The 21,967-nt window shown below is 52.9% G+C and overlaps 1 protein-coding gene across 1 annotated transcript in view; it reads left to right on the top strand.

The window, feature by feature from the left end:
* The window catches only part of ITGA10 (integrin subunit alpha 10), an 80,320-nt gene that overhangs the window by 30,548 nt on the left and 27,805 nt on the right, over positions 1-21,967 (top strand). The window contains exons 4-12 of the mRNA XM_075908365.1: positions 719-807; positions 4,025-4,139; positions 6,714-6,841; positions 11,463-11,611; positions 14,877-15,027; positions 16,272-16,437; positions 18,603-18,676; positions 19,777-19,921; positions 20,753-20,901. Of these exons, the coding sequence (XP_075764480.1) occupies positions 719-807; positions 4,025-4,139; positions 6,714-6,841; positions 11,463-11,611; positions 14,877-15,027; positions 16,272-16,437; positions 18,603-18,676; positions 19,777-19,921; positions 20,753-20,901 (1,166 nt within the window). The remainder of the gene's footprint in view (positions 1-718; positions 808-4,024; positions 4,140-6,713; positions 6,842-11,462; positions 11,612-14,876; positions 15,028-16,271; positions 16,438-18,602; positions 18,677-19,776; positions 19,922-20,752; positions 20,902-21,967) is intronic.

Here is a 21,967-nt window from a genome sequence, read left to right as displayed (position 1 = left end):
AATGTCATTGCCTGCCCGGCGACGATTAAGTTGTTTAAACAAATGTGTTGCTACGGTAGAAAAAAAAATTGTGTGTCTGAAAACTGTAGGTACTGGGGGTAGTTATCGTTTTTGTTTTTGTTTTTTTTGAAAAAAGGATACTTTATTAAAAAAAAATGTTGAGAAACACTGGTCTAAATCTGTCCACCCCGCCTCTCGGGGTTGGGCAGGGTGTGAAACCTCTCAGCCTTTTGAAAGGGAATGTGATCAGGGTAGGGCTTCCTAAGGCACTAAAGCAGGGGTGGCCAACCCGTTACAGACAAAGAGCCAAAATAGTGGTGGATACAGCGCAAAAAGCCAAGGGAAAAAAATTGTTGAGAAAAAAAAAAAAAAAAAACCCTGGTCGCAGCCCTTTTAAGAACAGAGCAGACATTGCCCTTTTAAGGTGGTCATTTTGAAGTCTGCACCTGCATCCCGTGCAGACAGGAACACGTTGCCCCTTTCAGCGCCGCGAGTGTGGGAGCCGCAATTTTTTCTTTGAAGATCCGCATGCGGCTCGTGAGCCGCGGGTTGGCCACCCCTGTGCTAAAGGGAAATAGGTGCCACACGCCTGTTGAAATCCCACCGCCCCTCTGCGCCGCCAGAAAGCTCAGCTCAGCTCAGCTCAGCGAGCAATCCCGGCGGGGGTGGAACTCACACGCTGTTTGCTTTTCCTCCTGCCACCCGGCGCTTCGTGTAGGTGACATGGCCCTGCGGAACGTCTCCACCCAAATCAGAAACATGCACTTTGGGATGACGCTCGTGGACAACCGAGGGGATGGCTTTGTGGTGAGCCGATTTTTTGCCCAGGAGCTGGAAAAAGCCCCACAGGCTGCACTTCCATGACGTGCCTTTTCCCACCCTGTGTTTGCGAGCCGCACGGTCACAAACTCAGCCCCCCCCAAGCTTCCTACTGCAGTGGCATCTGGGGAGATCACCCTTGTGCCAGGGACATACATACCCATAATGAGACAGCCCCTTCCACAAAGAGCTTACAGTCTCAGTAAGACAACGAATGGGAGGGGAAACTGAGGCCCAGAGAGGTGCCGTGATTTGCCCAAGGCCACACGCCAGGTCAAAGCTGGAAATAGAGCCCAGAAATCCTGACTGCCTGTTCAGTGCCCTACCCACTGGGCCACACTGTCTCTTCAGCTTGGGCTAGCCTTGGCTAAAAGGGGGATTTTCCATGTGAGTCTTGAAACCTCAGTGTAGGGGGCGTAAGTTGCATGTTAACACTGGGCGAAGTTACAGGTTTGTGAACGTGCCCAGCATGGCAGAGAGGACTTGCCAAAGTGTTCTGAGGGCGACGGATGCACACGTCCTACTGAAAGCCCAGTGGGGGGGCATGCTCCTAAACCCCTTGGGCTTTGGGACACAGCCCTGCTGAGGGGTGACAAGTAGCATCCTAGAGATCCTGAAGGACAGTGGGATGAGACGGAGATGGAGGGAGGAGGCAATTCGGAGGAGGGCAGGGTGGGGAGAGGAGGAAAGATGGATTTGCGGGTAGGGATCTTGAGGGAAGGGGTGTAATGGGGGGGAGAGGGCGGAGCAGGGGCAGGAAGAGGCGAGGGGAGGCAGAGCAGGGACAGGACTGAGGGAAAGGCACGACCAACCCCCCACGGCCGCAGGGACTCACATGCCAGCAGCCGTGCGCAGGTCGGATTATGGAAAAGCTCGTAAGCCCCGGGATGGGAGTTTGAGCCCCCTGGTCTTGAGGGGAAGATCATGCAGGGCTTCTCTCAGCCGGCCTCTGTGCTCCAGGGTCTGGCTGCGCTCCGAGCACCCGGCCTCCTCTCACATCCAGCCCTGCAGCATGAGGCAGGTCAGGAGGGAGGAGGAATGAATATCCCCTTGTGTCGCTTTTCCCTCCCGGCGCGCTGCCGCCCGGCCTTCCTGCGGTCTTGCTCTTGTTTGCACACTGAGTCAGCCTCTCCTCAGAGCCAGCCCGGCCCCCACGGGCAACCGTGGGCAGCAGGGCTGGGAGGCACCTTCCCACGGGCAGTGACACACACACACACACACACACACAACATGCACACACAGTCCATCCTCGGTCCTGGTCAAAGCCATCATGATGCTGGGCTCTCCTCCAGCCCCCCAGCCTCCCATGACACCCCTGTAAAGGGACCGTGTTTACGGGCCTGGGCAAGGCATGGAGACGCATTGTCCCACTCCCCAGTGCCACCGGCTGGGAGCTGCCAGTGATACGCACCTCCTGGACAGAGCCAGCACTTCACACCCCCTTCTACACCCCAACCCCCTGCCCCAGATCAGAATCCCTTGCTGCACCAAATTCCTTCCCCCAGCCCAAACCCTTCTCCTGCACCCAAACTCCCCACCAGAGCCCATACCCCCTGCACCCAAATTCCCCCCAGAGCCCACCCCCCTGCACCCAAATTCCCCCCGGAGCCCACCCCTCTGCACCCAAAGTCCCCCCAGAGTCCATACCCCCTGCACTCAAATTCCCCCCAGAGACCCTCCTACACCCAAACTCCCCCACCGAGACCACCCTCCTACACTCAAACTCCCCTCCAGAGGCTCCCCCCTGCACCCAAACTCCCTCCCAGAAAGACACTAACCTAGCAGCTGTTGTAAGAGCAGGCGGTGGCTGTTTTGAATTAACTGGGTTCTACGTGTTTACGACTGAGAGGTGGGCCCGGAAGCGCTTTGAAAGGCAAGCGGAGTCTAGCACTAATTCTCTCGCTGTCATCCCGGTCATCGTTTGGTTTCACACGAGGGAAAAGCCTTGTATGTGGAGTCTAGCACAACATCCAAGAGTCCCGGCCCACGGGAGAGTTACCCTGGCTCTGATTGTGCCCCGCCCGGGTTGAAATCCCGAGGACGTGGGTCTCTCGGGCCATCGGTCGCTAGTCAGTACTAAGTGTCGCTGGCGCCTTCGTCAGGGAAACGAGGCCTGGCCGGTCAGCCTATTCCAGTACAGCAGGGTGTGAGGCACCTCCGAGGTGGGCGCTCACCATCCCTCCCTGCCCTGGGGATGGGACGTTGGGCTCTTCCAACACGTGTGCAGGGGCAGGAGTGACCCAGATGGGAGGCTGGGCTAATCCAGGGCACCTGTCGGTGGTGTAAAGGGCCTAGGCCAGTGGGTCTCAAAGTGTGGTCTGCGGCCATCTTCCAGGTGGGCTGCGGGCTCAGGACTCGTCCCCCCCTTGTGCTGACGCTGCAGCCCCTTGCGCGAGGTTGGCGCACCAGCTGCCTCTGGCCCCAGAACGCGCTGGTCTCGGGCGTTTCCCAGAATGCCCTGCATCCAGGTGCTAAGACAGCCGCTAGCTCCGTGGAGAGCCACCGAATAAAGCTGTTTGCTTCTTTTCCGTACAACATGGCGCCCGAGGGCTTTTCTTCCTGCTGCGGGGGGGAGGGAGGAGCCAAACGGGCCAGATCCGTCTTGTGGAGGAAGGAAGAGGCTCTGCACACGGCCACTCCCCCTCCCCCGGCTGGAGGAACGGCAGCGCAGGAAACAGCTCACCTGGAGGCTTTCCCTGCTGCTCCCATTGGCCGGAATCGCAGCCAATGGGAGCAGCCGGGATAGTGCCTGGGAGCAGTGAGAGGCACAGAACCATGTAAGTGCCCCCCATCTCCTTCGTGCCCAGACCCCTCCCACACACCCCTCCCACTAAGACCTGCTCCTGCACCCTTCCTCCCACCCAGAACCCTCAACTCCAGTCCACTCCTGCACCCAACCTCCCCATCCCCCAGCACCACCCCCACTCTCAGCCCCCTCCTGCACCCATTTTGTCAGCATGGGTGGTTGGCTGGTGGTCCGCAGAAAGCTCTGCATTGGGTGGAATGGGCCACAGGCCAAAAAGTTTGAGACCCACTGGGCTAGACAGAGCCCCGGTCTGTGCCAGCTGAACCACTGCTCTGCTCTGGTATGGCAAATGCTTCCTGTATGAGTGAAGAAAGGGGTGAGGGGCTTTTAGCTCTGTGGACAGAATAATGGAGACGCACCATGGGACCAGGTTCACTTGCCTCTTCCTCTCCTCGGCAGGCCTGCGCCCCCCTCTGGTCCCAGGAATGTGGCACCTCCCTGTTCAGCACGGGCATCTGCACCCAGGTGGATGGCAGCTTCCAGCCGACCGGCACCATCGCCCCCACGGCCCAGAGTAGGTGGCGCGCCGGCTGCGGGGCGTGCGTAGAAATGGAGTCGGTCCGGACAGGGAGCCGTCTGGCTCTGCGAGTGTTTTGCTCCCAGTATTTGTGTGCGGCAGGGTGGGATAAATCTCACCCCGAGCGTGAGTCTTGGTGCGGTGTCAGGACGGCTGCTGTCTGGCTCAGGACTTGGCTGCATTGCGGGGGCTCTCGGGCGTGTGAGCAATGCAGCCTGCTGGCTTTTCCCCCCTTTTGTGTGGACTCTTGGACTCCGTATCGCAGCAGCTTTGGGAGCAGGGGAGCGGGAGTTGCTGGCCTCTTGGCTCTGCAAAGCCTGGCAGTGCAAGTGTAATCCTTCCGCCAGTTGGCGCAGCAGCTAGGGCCGAGTTCAATACCCAGGGGGGTCCTCTCCATCCACCCAGCACAGGACTGGCTCGAGCCCCGTAACGTGAAATTTACACATCAACTCCAGGCGCCCCTGGGAGGCCATGCTTCCCCGCTCGCAAGCACAGCGCCTGAGCGTGGAAACATAATAGAGATGCAGCCGTGTTAGTCTGGTCTTGCTGAAACAAAAGACAGGACTATGCAGCACTTTAAAGACTAACAAGATGGTTTATTAGGTGATGAGCTTTTGTGGGCCAGACCCACTTCCTCAGATCAAATTGTGGAAGAAAATTGCCAGGGCCATATATACCAAAGGGATACAATCAAAAAAAGTGAACACATATGAAATTGACAAATCAGATTTTAGAAAAGAAACTTGTCATGAAAGCGAGGAAGTAACTCAGTATTAATTTGGGGAAATGGGAGTCACAAGCACAGACTGCAAACGGGAGTCACAAGCCTAAACCCTGAGTAAAAGGCCCATCCCAAGCAGGCTGGGCTATGTCCTTTTCTCCGCAGGTTCTTAACCCAGCGACCCAACAGTCCCTTTCTCGTGCCTGATCCTTCTCTGCACCCCATGCCCCATTGCTGCCCTTAGTGCAGATCCAGAGTTCAGAGGCGTATCTGCAGAATTGCCCCCCCCACCCCGCCCCTCAGCAAGGTGGGGGTGAAAAGGCACCTTACTTTCTCCACTGCTTCTGCACTCGTGTGCTGCTCCTTTCTGGCTGCTCATTACACCCCACCAACCCTTCATTCGCCAGCTGTCAGTCACCTGCCTTTCTGCTGTGACCTCTGCACATCACTGTCGCAGTGGTTTTCTGCTCTTTGTCAGCTGGGCAGAACCACTGCCCCCTCTTGCACAATTTCCACTCTCAGGGCTTGTGTGCACTTGCTCGATTTTCCAGGGTTCGATTTGGCTTGTCTAAGAAGAACCCGCTAAATCACATCCACCTCCCACAGTGGTGGAGTTGGACTTTCACCCTAGTGTAGACCTGGCCTCCGTGATTTTCACCTTTTACAGACAGGGCAGAAACACAGGTTGTGTTTACACTACAAAGAAAAGTCGGAAAAAGATACGCAAATCGCAAACCGCCATTTGCGTTTCTTTTTCCGCTTTTCTTCCAGAAGAGGCTTTTCTGAAGTTTGGCCCAACTACCCGGTGCCAAATTTCGGAAAAACCTCCTTTTTCAGCACATCTCCCCTTCCTCGCACAACAAAGTTTACAGGGACGGCAAAAGAATGTGTCTGCTTTTCCGAAATTATTCCACACTGCTTGGACGCAGCATAGCTTTTCTGGGATACCAGAGCTGCAGTGTAGACACATAGCCACAGTCTTACCCTAACTGATTCTAGCTCTGGTTGAGCATAACAAAAAAGCATCACCTATTAAACCATCTTGTTAGTGTTTACAGTGCTACAGAGTTTTTCCTTTTGTTTTAGCTTGAACGGGGTGGACAGGTTAACTCAGTCCAGGGAAGATCCTTAAAAAGGCTTTGCAGTCTGCTAGCTGAGATGTCTTTGCCTCCCCCCACCCCTTTCCCCCCTGGCTTAACAACATGGTTTCAATAGAGCCCCCTCATTTGGGACACATTAAGCACAGTCCTATTTCTCTGTATTCCCACAAGAATGACAACATCAATAACCATATTCCATCCAGATGCTAAGATAGCAGCTAGCTCTGTGGAGAGCCACTGAATAAAGCTGTTTGCTTCTTTTCCATACAACATGGAGTCTGAGGGCTTTTCTTATGCACTGCTGCCCTCGGACTCCATGTTGTACGGAAAAGAAGCAAACAGCTTTATTTGGGGGTCTCACGCGGCCACATCCCGCTGAGTCTTCGGGGCCCTTTGTTTAGGTACCGGGGGTAGAAATTGGATCTGAGGGGGGTCAACATTTGCTTTCACTCTTACACCCACTGTCCCCACAGAGTCACAAATAGTCTGCCAGAGCTGGGCACAAAAGCTTGGAGTCCTGGCTCCGGCTCATCCCCAGCACTGTGGCACCCTCCTGCCTGTTCTAACCACTACACCGCACTGCCCCTGTAAAAAAATATGCTAAAATTAGCTGCTCCCTGCTGCCAACAGCAGGACACTCCCGCTAGCCCCAGGTCTGTATAGTAAAGCCGCAAAGTCCACGGTGCCCGATCCCCCCGTCAGTGCCCATCTTGATGATCCACCTGCCGTGTGTGTGTGTTTGTGTTCCAGGATGTTCCACCTACATGGATATAGTGATCGTCCTGGATGGCTCCAACAGCATCTATCCCTGGTATGAGGTTCAGAATTTCCTCAGCAATATCCTGAGCAAGTTTTTCATCGACCCTAACCAGATCCAGGTGAGTGTGCCGGCCAGATTCAGTTTGGGACTCAATCCGGAGCAGCCATGTTGCACGCACTGGAGTGACTCTGGATTGACACTAGGATGTCATAAATCTTGTCTACTCTGGGCAGCCAGGATAACTGCAGGAGTTCAAGCCTCTGGCAAAGACATAACTAAGCATGGCAGAATTCGAGTTTTTAAATAATTTCGACTGCTAATGTTGATGTTTATTTTTTAAGGTTTTTTTTTTTTTTTTGAGTTTTAATCTTTTCATTTTTCACCATTGTGGAAATTTGAGGCAGTTACACAAGGACACAGTATCAGACAATAATTATGACCGATGTTGAGATTCAGCATGTTAAACTTTTGTAACCATTAAAACACAAAGGCTGTGTCTAGACTGACAAGTTTTTCCGCAAAATCAGCTGCTTTTGTGGAAAAACTTGCCAGCTGTCTACACTGGCCGCTTGAATTTCCGCAAGAACACTGACGATCTCATGTAAGAAATCAGTGCTTCTTGCGGAAATACTATGCTGCTCCTGTTCGGGCAAAAGCCCTCTTGTGCAAATCATTTGCGCAAGAAGGCCAGTGTAGACAGCACAGTATTGTTTTGCGCAAAAAAGCCCCGATGGCTAAAATGGCGATCGGGACTTTTTTGCGCAAAAGCGCGTCAGATTGGCACGGACGCTTTTCCACAAAAATTCTTTTGCAGAAAAGTGTCCGTGCTAATCTAGACTCTCTTTTCCGCAAATGCTTTTAACTGAAAACTTTTCCGTTAAAAGCATTTGCGGAAAATCATGCCAGTCTAGACACAGCCAAATTGTCAACGTCACATGTCGAAATAGACAAGGCCAATATCCCCAGATCGAGTGTTAAGTTCTCAAACAGCAGTTGCTGTGCTTTGGCCTAGCTGAGCACTTCAAATCTGATCAATGGAAGTATTTTTTTGACTGTGTGTGTGTGTGTGTGTGTAAATCAATATTTCTCAACCTCTGCTTATAAAAATCCATCTGAACACTTCGTCTGATCAATGGAAGTATTTTTTCAACTCTGTGTGTGTGTGTGTGTGTGTGTGTGTGTGTGTGTGTGTGTGTGTGTGTGTGTAAATCAATATTTCTCAACCTCTGCTTATAAAAATCCATCTGAACACTTCATCTGATCAATGGAAGTATTTTTTCGACTCTGTGTGTGTGTGTGTGTGTGTGTGTGTGTGTGTGTGTGTGTGCGCGCGCTCCAGCCTGGTGGGATGGCAGCAGGGGAACTGGAGCACTAGTGTGGGTGTGGGGGAGCCCTAGCCTTGGGGGCCAGTTCCAGGAAAGCTGGAGGACATATCCGCCCCACCCCGCCCCCCACGAAGGCCCCACCCCTGCTCTGCTGTCTCCCCAAAGACCCCACCTGCCTGCATCTTGCTGCTGTCCACTCTCCCCCATGCTCCTCCACCAAACAGCTGTGGCTCAAGGAGCAGCATTGGGGACAGTGGGCTGAGCACCCGATAGGGTTGCCAGGTGTCTGGTATTGATTCAGACAGTCTGGTATTTACGCCTCTTGTCCAGTAAAAAAAATCAGAAAATACTGGACTCCTAAAATGTCTGGTATTTTCTGATTTTTTCCCGGCCAGGAGGCAAAAATTCCGGGTGCTTACCTGGTTCTGCAGGGGGGCTGTCTGACCCAGAGCCTGTTGCTTAACAACTTTCAGGGTTTTTTTTTTTTTTTTTTTTTTGCATAACAACTTTTTTCTCCCCCTTTTTCTTTCTCAGCAGAATTTTTTCCCCGGTGGGTTTTTTTGGGGGGGGTGGGGTGGGGAGCGGGTGTTCGGTGTTTTTGGTTAAACCATCTGGCAACCCTAAGCACCCGCCATTTTGTTTCCGGGGGTGTTCCAGCCCCAGAGCCCCCTGGGAGTTGTCCCCTCTGTGTATGTTCCCGGGTGGCTGACGTCCCTGTGCAGAGAAGGGCTCATTTCCACGGATGTGCATTACCGTGGTGCTGAGAGCATGGCACTCCCGAAGACCCCCCCCCTCCTTCCTGCCCCCACCCAAGGAGATAAAAGAAAACAGGCTTCCTAGTCCAGTGTCAGCCGCTCGCTTCCCCCTTCCCACATCCTCAGGATGAGTAAATAAGGAAACGGTGAGTGTGGCCGGCTTGTCGTGGGGCCAGGGCTGACTCACGGGGATGGGTGGGCTGACTCAGGGCCACTGCGGTGAAGAACTGCCTCCCCACCCAACGGGCCCCGATTCCCTTCCAAGGGCCCGATCCTGAAAGGAGCCACACGCACACACCCCCCTGAGCAGCTCCCGTGAGGGCTGGAGGTCCGCTCCAGACAGGCGATGCTAACGGGCCTCCCATTCTGCCCTGCTGCTCCCAAAATGCCCTGCTTTGCGCTGACCCCAGCCTGCTCCCAGAATTCCTTGCTCCCAGCCCCTCTCTTCCACATTGCCCCCAAACGTCAGCCTCGCTCAGGCCCTGTCTTCAGCGCATTCCCAGAATGCCTTGCCCATCCCCACCGCTGTACTCTCAGAATGCCTTTCCTCACCGTGACCCTGGCATTAGCCCAGTCCTATCGGCTGGCACAGGCCGCTCTGGTTCCACTTTGGTTGGTCTCCGGTTTTCCCACCTCCTCGGGCTTTGTGTCCCTGTGGGGAGAGCACCAAGAAACCCCACCCGTGGGAAACAGGCAACTTCAAGAAAAGAGGCAGGAAGAGAGTCTGAGCTTTGCCGTGTGTGTTTGAGGGAGGGCGAGGTGGAGAACACCCGCTCTGCTGAGTCGGCACATGCCAGGGCTGAAACACAAAACCTTCTCCAAGGCAGGGTGCATCGGAGTCACACAGGCAAAAGCCAGCCTTGTTATTGCTAGCTCAGCTCTCGCCAACCTACGGAAAGGACAGCAATGCGGCCTCAAGTGGCCTGCTCCTCCCATCAGTGCCTTGGACAAAGGCCTGGCCCAGGTTGTGTTAGCTCCCGGTGTGCAGATCTTCCAGTCCGCCCCTAGGACTGCAGTGTCCTGGCTCTCCCCTTTGCTCTGTGCCGCATTCGTACGTTAGCCAAACGAGAGAGGATTACCCTCCAGTTGGAGGATTCGCTGTTCACGAGAGGGGCAAACAACGCAGCGTCCTGTCTGAGATACACACCCGCGCCGGTCTGCAGCCTCGCACCTGAGCTAATCGGTGAGCCAGGGAGCCGGGCCACGCCGGGCAGCTTCCGTCAGGGGAAGAGTTCAGGGCCACGAGTCAGAACTATTCTTCTTTCTCCCCCAAAACACATCCAAGGTGTCCCGGCTTCCCCAGTGCGGCAGAAACAAAGCGCAGGCAGTGTCCTTGCTCAGACAACTCCCCGTCGGCCTCTCCAGCGAGTGCTGTGCCCAACAAGCTCCGTCTCACCTGCTTCCCCCCCCCCAGATCACGCTCACAGCTGCTTCTCCTTCCTTCCTGCTGCGTCTCCCTCCCCCACAGCTGATCTTCTAGGCCAGGGGTCCCCAATCTTGTTAAGCACTTTTTGAATTTAAGCACAATCCAGGATCTATCTCACACCTAAACACCTTGGCCCCGCCTCCTTCCCGCCTCTTCTCTGAGGCCCCGCCCCTGCTCACTCCATCCTTCCTCCCTCACTTTTATCAGGCTGGGGGCAGGGGCCTAGGGTGCAGGAGGGGTTCAGGACTGGGGCCAGGGTTCAGAATGTTGGCTCCAGCTGGGCACCGCTTACCACAGGTGGCTTCTGGGTGGTGGTGCAGGGAGCTAAGGCAGGCTCACCCCTGTCCTGGCCCTGCACCCCTCCCAAAAGCAGCCAGCAAATTCTCCATCCCTTCCCCACTCTGCTCTGTGGAGATGGGGTACAAGGTGGAGGGAGGGGCACCCTGACATCAGCACCACCTCTTCATCTTCCTGTGTCCCGCACAGCAAACAGGAGATTCCCAGGAATGAGGGATAGCTCCAAGGCAGAGGGCAGGAGCAGCACGGCAGAGCTGAGAGGGGCAGATGAAGTGCCGGAACTTGACAGCCTCCTGGCCAAACCTCTCAGGATCACCTGTCAGAGGTTCCAAGATCTACCAGCAGATCCCAATCGACTGGTTGGTGACCACTAGTCCCTGCCTTTGCAGCCCTCCAGTGCACAGACACAGCTTAGCTCTGACCTGCCACCAGGCCTTGTGCCTTGGGCGCTAACCTCCAGCTGGTTTTACTGCATAAAAGGGCTTGATTGCTCCTTCTGTTGAGTTGGAAGAAGGGCTTGGCACCTGTTGGTTTTAATAAGCCTTTGGTTGTCTTGGGTGTTGCTCAAGGACTGTGATCCGATTGGTTGTTAAATGACCCAAATAATGGGTGTGCGCGCATGCACACACACACACACACAAGCTAGATAAAACCATAACTGTTAGTGCTGGGAGGCTGCACTGTATCCCGACTTTATTGCTTCAAATTCAGACAAATGACCCCAAACCAGAGAGACAAAACAGGCTGCTCCCTCATGCGGTGACACAGGGCTCACCCCACCTGGAAGGGGAAGATTGGCTGGAAAACGCAGTGAGCTCTTGCCTCTCGAACCCCAGTTCAGTGCCTTGCCCTTACTACCCCAGTGGTCACACGTGGAAGGGACAATGTGGCTCTGAACTGCCTGCAGCGCCACTGAACATGCCTTCTCCGTTCCAGGTGGGGGTGCTGCAATACGGGGAGAAAGCTGTCCACGAATGGACCCTCCAGGATTACCAGACCGCGGAAGAAGTGGTGGAGGCAGCAAAGAACATCAGCCGGCAGGAGGGCCGGGAGACCCGCACGGCATTCGCTATCCACAAGGCCTGGTATGGGGAATGCTGGGAGGGAATTTCTCCTAGCAGTGGGAGGAGTGGATTTTTAACTGTGGGCGCTGCATTAGCACCTTCAGCGCCATATTCCTTGGGGTGAATTTCCCGGCGCAGAACGTTCCCAGATACCCTGGAAGATGTTGGTCTCCTGGTATTTCCTCCCAGAGAACAGGAGGCCTCTTGCAGGGAGAAGATGGCGAAGCATCTTGTTGCTTATATAGAACTGGGAGCCCAACACAGGTTTGCAGCTGACACCACCACAGTGCAGCCTGCTCAGGAGTGGAGAACAACAGTTAACAACCTAGCCCAACAGTGTGGGGAAGGAGAGATTCACCCCAGGCAGGATGAGTTCTCACTCCTCTCTTAAGTGTCTTGTATGTCTCCCCTTGCACTTGATTGACAAAACTTTTGTCGTTCATGGGTGCTTCAAAAACCTATGAATGACAAAGTTTGGCGGTGGCCAGTGCACATGGGAATGCGGCTTTGTGGGCAGAAACCCGCTCGCTGGGGGTGGAAATTGTCGGGGAAAGGGCCAACACACGGCATTCCCATACTGTGGGACTGTTAGCACCAGGGCAGTGGTGACAGAACCGTGTCACTAAAAGCTGAATAGCGTAGACATACCCGAAGGTCCAGTCTTAACAACCCTAAGGGGATGCCTATACCAGTGTTCCTCAACCTTTTTTTATAAAGTACCCCTTTTTCAAAAAAACAATTATAAATACCCCCAGTACCTACAGTTTTCAGACACACACATTTTTTTTCTACCATTGCAACACATTTGTTTAAACAATTTAATCATCGCCCAGCGGGCGATGACATTTTTGGGTGTAAAAAGTACAAAAACAATAAAGCGCTGTAAAATTTCAAACAAAAATTCAGTTTTCTCCACATTTCAGTTGTGTACCCCCAGACTTCTCTCGAGTACTCCTCAAGGTACTCATATGACTGGTTGAGAAACACTTGTCTTGTCGATAGGCAAGGCACTGTCGACACAGCCCTGTTGCTCAAAGTCAGCGTGTGGAAACACTCTATGTCGGCTCTTTTGCCGACAAAATACTTCCACCCCCATCGAGCGGGTTTCACTTTGTCGGTGGCAAATCATGCCTCACTAAGCTACGAAAATTCTTTGAGAGGATCCCCAAACATGTGGAAGGGCTATAGTGTACTTAGATTTCTAGAAAGCCATTGACAAGGTCACCAAAGGCTCTTAAGGAAAATAAGTTATCTTGGGATAAGTGGGAAGGTCCTGTCATGGACTGATAACTGGTTAAAGGATAGGAAACAAAAGGCAGGAATAAATGGTCAGTTTTCAGAATGAAGAGAGGAAACTTGTGGTGTCCCAAAAGGGTCTGTCCTGGGACCAATCCTATTTAACATATTCATAAGTGATCTGGAGAAAGGGGTAAACATGAGGGCTACGTCTAGACTACAGGGTTTTGTCGACAGAAGTTTTGTCGACAGATACTGTCAACAAAGCTTCTGTTGTCAAAGAGCGTCTAGACTACATCCAGTTCTGTCGACAAAGCAAGCCGCTTTGTCGACATGACAGTGTAGACGCAAAGGACAGTGTAGATGCAGTAACGCCTTCTGTCGACAGAACTCTGCCGAGAAAAGGCGTTATTCCTCGTAGAATGAGGTTTACCGCCATCGACAAAACTGCCGAGTTCTGTCAACGTTATGTCAACAGAACTCAGCAGCAGTGTAGACGCAGGTTTAGTTTTGTTGCCAAAAGTCCACTTTTGCCGACAAAACCCTGTAGTTTAGACACATCTGAGGTGGCAAATTTGCAGATGATACCAAAGTGCTCAAGACAGCTAAGACCGTGAAGGGCTTCAAAAGGAGCTCACAAAACTAGGTGACAGGGCAACAAAATGGCAAATGAATTTTAATATTCATAAATGCAAATTAAAGCACATTGGAAAACATAATCCAACTATACGTACAAAATGATAGGGACTAAGTTAGCTATTACCACTCAAGAGAGATCTTGGAGTGATCGTGGATAGTTCTCTGAAAACATCCACTCATGCAACAGCAGTCAAAAAGGGAAACAGAATGTTAGGAATCATTAAAAAGGGATAGAAAATAAGACAGAGAACATCTTATTGCCTGTACATCACATCTTGAATGCTGCATACAGATGTGTTTGCCTATCTTAAAAAAGATATCTTGGCATTGGAGAAAGCTCAAAAAAGGGCAACAAAAGTGTTTAGTGGTTTGGAACGGCTGCCATATAAAGAGAGATTTAAAAGGCTTGGATGTATCGTCTTAGAAAAGAGGAGTCTGGGGGAGAATATGATGGAGATCTATAAAATCATGACTGATGTGGAGAAAGTGAATAAGGAAGTGATTGACTTGTTCCTATAACATAAGAACTAGGAATCACCCAATGAAATTAATAGGTAGCAATTTCAGAACAAACAAAAGGAAGTTTTTCTTCACACAGTGCACAGTCAACTTGTGGAACTCCTTGCCAGAGGATGTTGTGAAGACCTGGACTTTAACAGGGTTCCAAAAAGAACTAGCTAAATTCACGGAGGTTTGGTCCCTCAATGGCTGCTAGAACTGGTGACCCTTACCTTTGTTTGTCAGAGGCTGGGAATGGATGACAGAGGAGGGATCACTTGATGATTCCCGGTTCTGTCCATTCCCTCTGGAGCACTTGGCATTGGTCGCTGTCAGAAGACAGGATGCTGGGCTGGATGGACCTTTAATCTGACTCAGTATGGATATTCCTATGTTTGTAAGAGTGGAATTAAGTTTGTTACATGCACCAAAGCATGGGCAGATGTGCACCACCAGTAGAGATACATGGTGCCAGCTATGGGAGGCTGTAGGTGCTCTGCTAATCAGCTGGGCAGCATCTGAATCACTCCTGGGCAGACTTGCAAGCACTCTGCTTAGAGGAAACACTAGTTTCAGCCCAGTTCAAGCATGGCACAGAAGGTTCTGTGCTTAGCTCTGCCACTGACCCGCTGGGGGATGCTGGGGGAGTGGCTGCCTTTCTCTGTGCCTCAGTTTCCCTTCTCACCTTTTGTCTGTTCTCTTTGGATTGTAAGCTCATCAGGGCAGGGTTCTTGCTGTGGGTTTGTACAGCCCCTAGCACAGCGTGGGCATCAGCGCAACTGATCCACACACTGACAGCCCGCATGGGCCCTAGAGGCTGAACGGGATTAGGAACTGGACATCTTGCAGAACGTGACTCTGTCTCCGTCAGAATTACAACCTCATTCTCCATCTTCTCCTTCTGCTGTGGCAGCTCGGAAGCCTTCAGCCCGGAGAAGGGAGGCCGGGAAGGAGCCACCAAACTGATGATCGTGGTGACCGATGGGGAGTCTCATGATGGGGATGAGCTGCCGGCGGCCCTGGTCGAATGCAAGAAACGCAACATCACACGCTATGCTATTGCGGTGAGTCGCCAGTGCCCACGAATTCAGTGTGGTGGGGGAGGGGGCTAATGCTGTGCGAATTCGTCAGCCTAGCTTGTCTGAGTCTCATGCACTGGACTGGCTGATGGTGATGAGGCATTTTGTTTGGGGAAACCTCCCTTCTCTTCCTCTATCAACTCTTCTCAACACCAGAGCCTGGGCCAAGGAGGAGAATGGGGACACAAGGTCCCTGAACTACATTTCCCATGTTGCACCATGACCAACGATTCCCAAGATGCAACTGCTGTCTCCAAGAGGAAAGACTGGTGCATCATGGGAGATGTAGTCCACCCAGCAACTACCAGCCGATAAATGGTCTTAACTGAACTCAATTTTTGTTTCTTATACTTTCAATGGAGAATACAATGTTTGTTTTGAAGCACTTTTTTCACGTTTTGTCCATTTAAATGGGACATAGGGGGGGAGGGTGTTTTCCGTCAATGATTATTTAATGCAATTGAGATTGAAAAAGCGAAGGCTTTATAAAGATTAAAACCCAAACTGTCAGCATCACATCTCACAATATACAAAGTGGATAGCTTGACATCTAATGCCAATTAAAAAGCTAACCCTTTGTAAGCCTACTATAGAGGAGCATGGGAGTTAGGGATGTCACAGGTTAACCATTTACCTGGTAAGCAATAGGCTTATCAGCCTGCTTTCCCAGTAACCAGTTAACCGGCCGGCTGGAGCACTCCCCAACTCGCAACTGTGACAAGGAGCAGCCCTATGGCCGCAGCAGGCTTGGCTGAAGCAGTCCTGCAGCCGTGGCACGCCCTGCTGGCTGGACCCCACCCGTGGCTGCAGCAAGCCGGAGCAGCCCCTCACCCACAAATTGTTTACCTGGTTAATTATTTTAGGGGGTTTTTACATCCCTAATGGAAGTAGGAGGCAGGCAAACTACATTTCCCATGTTGCACCATAGCCAACGACTCCCATTATGTGACTGCTAGATTGAAGAGGGTAAACTGGTGCATCATGGGAGAAGGAGTCCAACCCATGACCCTGGTCTATAGGGAAGAATAGGAACAAAAGGCAGAGGAACTACAATTCCCGTGAGGCATTGTAATGGGATTTCCAAATTGCAATTTCCACTGGGAGAAGACAAACGTATTTTCCAACCAGCTCACATTGAGGGGCTCTCGCCTGACCCCTCTAGCCTGAGTGGGTGTTAGACTGTGAGTAACCAGGCAAAAGTGATGCACTCAACAGCCTTGGCTTCTCAGGTCCTAGGTCACTACATCCGCCGCCAGCAGGATCCCCACTCCTTCATCAACGAAATCAAATATATCGCCAGCGACCCTGATGAGAAATACTTCTTCAACGTGACGGATGAGGCGGCCCTGAACGACATCGTGGACGCCTTAGGGGACAGGATCTTCAGCCTCGAAGGTAACGGCAATGGACCGACTGGGCAAACCTTATGGTCTGTCAAGTTCAGACTCCCCTAACTCCCTTCTAGACCTTTGGGTGATCTAGTCCAGCCTCCTGCCCGACTGCAAATAACCCATGAAGGAAAGCAATGGGAACTAAGCAAGGGCTGTAGCAGGAGAGACTGGAGGAAAGAAGCAGAACCACAGAACAGGGATCAGAAGAGGCAGATGGATGGATATTAAGACACAGGGGTGCCCCAGATTTTCAGGTGTCCTACGCAGCTGCATAGTCTGTATGTGGGAAAGAATGTCTCTCGTTGTAGGAAACTGCAGGTACAAAGGGCAGCATGCAACGTCTCTCTACACCTGTGGTTCTCAACTGGTGGTCCATGGTGACTTTTTTGGTGGTCCACAGGAACATTGTCCAAAGTCACACGGTGTGAGCAGGTGCTGCCGTTAGGCTGTTTTACGCCGTGTTCACAAGCACGCAGCAAGTCATCCATAGCATCACCTTGGACTCAACCACGTTGTGTGGCCAGTAACTTCCGTCTGAGGCTCTGAGCATCAGTGTAGCTGCTGCCATCATGCTGAGTGGTTGCTGTGTTGTTCATCCTGTGCTACATGTGCTGGAGGGGTCCACGAAAATTTTTTGATTGGCCTGGTGGTCCATGGACTGAAATGAGTTGAGAACCACTGCTCTACACCTCGGCTGCATCTACACTGGCATGATTTTGCGCAAATACTTTTAACGGAAGAGTTTTTCCATTAAAAGTATTTGCGCAAGAGAGCGCCTATACTGGCATGTGCCTTTGCACAAAAGATTTGCTTTTGCACAAAAGCATCCGTGCCAGTGTAGACGCTCTCTTATGCAAGAAAGCTCCGATGGCCATTTTAGCCATCGGGCTGTCTTGTGCAAGAAATTGATGTTACCTGTCTACACTGGCCTCTTGCGCGCGCAAGAGGACTTATCCCTGAGCAGGAGCGTCAGAGTATTTGCACAAGAAGCACTGATTTTGTACATTACAACGTCAGTGTTCTTGCGCAAATACTCGCGGCCAGTGTAGACAGGCGGCAAGATTTTGCGCAAAAGCAATTGCTTTTGCGCAAAATCTTGCCAATGTAGACACAGCCCTAGAGGGCACAGGGACCTGGGGGCTTCTGGGTAAACGTTGTTGGGACTTTGTACATCTTGTGCCTCAGCTCCCTGCACCATGTGTGTTGAGGGGATAATCTAGGGCAGCAGAAAAGCCCCGTGGCAGGCCACCATCACTATATTTACCAGCACCTCCACAGGTCTCAGCGATGACAGTTATCGATGCCAGTGGATCGTGATTCGTGGCCAATGGGAGCAGTGGGAGGTGGTGCAGACCAGAATACCACTTCCTACTACTCCCTGGGATTCCTCTGTTCCTCGGGGATCGTTTCAAGTGAGAGTTAGGGGAAAGTTCTTATGAATGGGCTCGTTTTGGCAGGGGAATACGTCTCCTAAAGAAGGCAGCTGAAATGTGACATGCTGCAGCCCAGAGTGGCTAAAATGTTGGTGGAACAAAAAGAAGGATGTAATAACACAGGCCGCTGGGGGCGGTGTGGCTGACTTTCCATTTGTATTGTGAGTCTCACCATAAGATGGTGGTTTTCTGTCCTTAACGCCCAGCGCTTGGAGTCCTGGGATTAGCGAGAATCCCAGTGTTCATTTGAGTTCCTAGCCCTTATGGCTGAGGAGAAAAGCTTGAAAATGTGACCCCTTAAAGCTAAAAAAGACAACTAATAAGAAGGCTCAAAATGCAACAGCCAGGAGCGGGGGGGGGGGGGGGGGGATAATTTTTGAAATTTCGTGAGTTTTGTCAGTGTAGTCTCCATGATGGGGAGGGCCCTAGGTCATTGATTTTTGGGTGACTGATATTGAAGTTTCATTAGCAGAGAAAGCAATATATACAACGGGCTGAGAGGTCAGCGTTACACCTGAGCCATTCCTGACCTCCTGGTCCAACCCCATGCTAGGTCCTTCCTGACACATGGACCCTCTTTCTTCAGTTCCCTCTCCAGAGCTAAGTGGTCGTTCCTGGCCCTGCATCCGGTAGAAGATCCAGGACAGATGCAGCAGATCACAGCTGAATATCCCTGACCCATGTGTATGACCAAAAGTGAGGCTGATTTTTTTTTCTCTCCCCCACTCCCCATCAGGGACTCATGGATACAACGAAAGCTCATTTGAATTGGAGATGTCCCAGATCGGTTTCTCCACCCACCTGCTGGAGGTAAGGCCGCTGCTGGTTGGATTACAAAATCCTAGCAATGCAGGGCTAGAAGGGATCTCTAAATCATATTGTCCACCCCTTTGCCATGAGGCAGATCAACTTAATCTCAACCCTCCCTGGCAGGGCTTTGTCGAACTTCCAAATGTCCAGTCTAAAACCCATTGTCTCTTCTCTAGCTGGCTAGTTTATAATAATAGTGTAACTGCCTGCAGGTAGATTTGAACCTGGGACCTCTGGAGCCTAGTGCCGCAGCCTCTACAGCAGGGGTGGCCAACCTTCTGCACCTCAAATGCCTCATCCCAGCTCCATCCCAGAATCCATACCCCCTTCCGCACTCCAACCCGCTGCCCCAGCCTGAAGCCCCCTCCCACACTCAAAAACCCCTCAGCCCCACCTCCCAGTCTGGAACCCCCTCCTGCACCCCAAACCCCTCATCCCCAGTTCCAACCCAAAGCCATCACCCTAGCCCCCCCAACTCCAACTCCCTGCTCCCCGCCTGAGCCCTCTCCCACACCCTGAACCCCTCATTTCTGGTCCCATCCCCAGCCAGAACCCTCGCTCCCTGCACCCCAACCCCCTGCCCCAGTCTATGAAAGTGAGAGTGTGGAGGAGAAATGAAGTGAGAGGGGGCGGAGCTTTGGAGAAAGGGTGGGGGTGGGGCCTTGCAGAAGAAGTGGGGCAGGCATGGAGTGGGGTGGAGCCTTTGGGGAAGGGGTGGAGTCTGAGGCTTAGTTTGGGGGCAGGAAGATAAGCTGGGGGGGGGTCTGTGAAAAAATTCAAATCCAAATGGGAGTCCTCGGGTTGCAAAAGTTTGAGAACCGCTGATCTAAATAGACCAGACAAAGGCGAAACAGAAGCAGGGAGATGGGCAGGGACCTCACAAGGTCACCAAGTCCTCGAGAAACCAGGTCCACCGAGACCTCGTCGGCAGTCCCAACCACTAGGCCACGTTGTCTCTGTCTGTCAGCCACTGCCTGCGTCTGTTACCCCAGAGGGCGACTGCAGAGCAGAACCTGCCTTTCGTAGCCTCCCCGCTCTGCGTCGGACTCCAGAAATATTCATTATTGTCTCCCGTCTTTCCTCCTCCGCGCCCCCGCCAGGACGGGATCCTCTTTGGCACCGTGGGGGCGTACGACTGGGATGGTGCCGTCCTCAAGGAGAGCAGGCACGGCCGGGTCATCCCGCCCAGGAAAGCCTTCGAGAAGGAGTTTCCGCTGAAGCTGAAAAACCATGCTGCCTACCTAGGTGAGGGGCGCCCCGAGCCCTCTTCTCCCAGGGCTGAGCAGCCTTGGGTGTCTACTGCCCCGCCTCTCTTTGTCATGTGACTTTTGGGGGCGGAGCCAAGGGCCTAAGACACGTGGGCGAGTCAGGTCTCGTGGGCTGCAGGTCATGGAATGTCTCAAGGTCACCTCGCCCAACCCAAGGGCCAGATTTCCCAAGGGATTTAGGTACCTCACTCACAACAATGTTCTTACAAACCCCACTTGACCCTGAACTGCATCTTGCCTATATAGCGTCAGAAACCTGGCCCTAAGCCGCTGCGGTTTATTATTTGTACGGGGGGTGCACCTGGGAGCCCCAAGTGTGGGCCGGGACCCTCTCGCGCTGCATGTTGTACAAACCAAAGGACCATCCCTGCTGGGTTTGGCTGTTATGAGCTGCCAGCTGGCTCCTGGGCTACGCGTGGGCGAGGTACCAGCCCTAGGAGGCATGTGCCACACGGCTACCCCTACCCCACATCAGCCTCTCGAGGACTGGGAGAGGGAACAGCTCCGTGCATTCAGTCACTGTATGAATTTCTTTTTATTTGCCGTTTGGTGGCCCCTCACACCCCTCCTGGTGGTGGGAGACACTGTACAAAGAGATGGCCCCTGCCCCATTCTTCTCTCTCTGGAAGGGCTGTCTTCAGACTAACGTCCCCGCCAGGCAGTGCCACCGATCAGTAAAACCCATTTCTCTGCGTCAGCCCCCCAGTCCCACCAGCTTCCTGCCCCCCCCAATCCCAGGAACCCACGGCCCGCCCCGTAGAACCGCCCTGGTGTGCTCTGCTGACGGGATCTCCTCTCTCCGGGACAGGTTACACAGTCTCCTCGGTCCGGCTGCGGAACGGGAAGTGTCTCTACGTGGCGGGGGCGCCGCGCTTTAAGCACAAGGGGAAGGTTATCCTGTTCGAGATGAGCAACAGTGGGCAGGTGGCCATATCCCAGGCTCTCACCGGGGAGCAGGTAGGGCCAAGCAGCCTGCGTGGCATTGGGATGTGTCTCTGCAAAGAGGCTACCTCTGCTCCTCCAACGACCTGCCAGTGAGGCCAGACCCCGAGGCACTGGGGATGGATTCGGGAGCTGTTCTTGTGCAAGAGGCCAGTGTAGACAGGCAACGTGAATTTCTTGCGCAAGAAAACCCGCTGGTTAAAATGGCCATTGGAGCTTTCTTGCACAAGAGAGTGTCTACACTGGCACGGATGCTTTTGCACAAAAGCACCTGCCAGTGTAGACGCTCTCTTGCGCAAATACTCTCATGCAAAAACTCTTGCGTTAAAGAGTATTTGCGCAAAATCTTGCCAATGGAGACGTAGCCCAAATGTTTCCTTTTGTCGTCTCCCTCCCCCGGCCCCCAAGCTTTTTGCCAGTCTGAACAGCTTACATGTCAAACTGAAAAGCCACTTGGCCCTGGAAAGCTATGAAAGGCCAGTCTCTGTCTGGGAGAATGCAGGCTCTTTCCCCCCACTCCCAGCAGGTTTTTCAGACACATTTCTCAAACTTGACCCTCCTTCGGGAACAAGTTTGGGGGGGGGAGGAGATGTGAATCGGCCTTTTTCCAGGAAAAAAAGCATTCTGTGAGAAATTCCCACCATGCGCAACTGTCCGTGTGTGCGTATAAAAAAGGAAAGTCGGTGTTCCCTCTCATTTTTCCCACCATTGCGTGGAATGAATTTTGCGACGTGCACCCTAGTGCATAATGGTGATAATGGATATGATGATAATGATTGGCGCACATCACAAAATTAGCATGGTGGGGGCAGGGCTAAGTTGTTCGGAGTGTGCGTGGGCAGGGCTCACGGCTGGGACAAGGGTGGGGGGGGGCAGTGAGGGCTCTGGGGTGGGGGCAAAGAAGAGCCCGTCTGGGGGCTACAGTGAGGACTCCCCCCAGCTCTCTCTCCCTGCAGTAGCACCAAGACTGGATGGCGGGGGGGGGGGAGGGTTTCCTCAGCTGCAGCAAGCCCAGGGCAGGTCTGTGCTGGCGCTGGCAGGTGCCTCTCCCCACTGCAGTTTTTAACGCCTGTGTGAGAGC

This window comes from Pelodiscus sinensis, chromosome 24 (assembly GCF_049634645.1).
Source record: "Pelodiscus sinensis isolate JC-2024 chromosome 24, ASM4963464v1, whole genome shotgun sequence".
Taxonomy (NCBI): domain Eukaryota; kingdom Metazoa; phylum Chordata; order Testudines; family Trionychidae; genus Pelodiscus; species Pelodiscus sinensis.
Note: the sequence above shows the minus strand (reverse complement) of the source record. Positions and strands in the feature narration are given on the sequence as shown.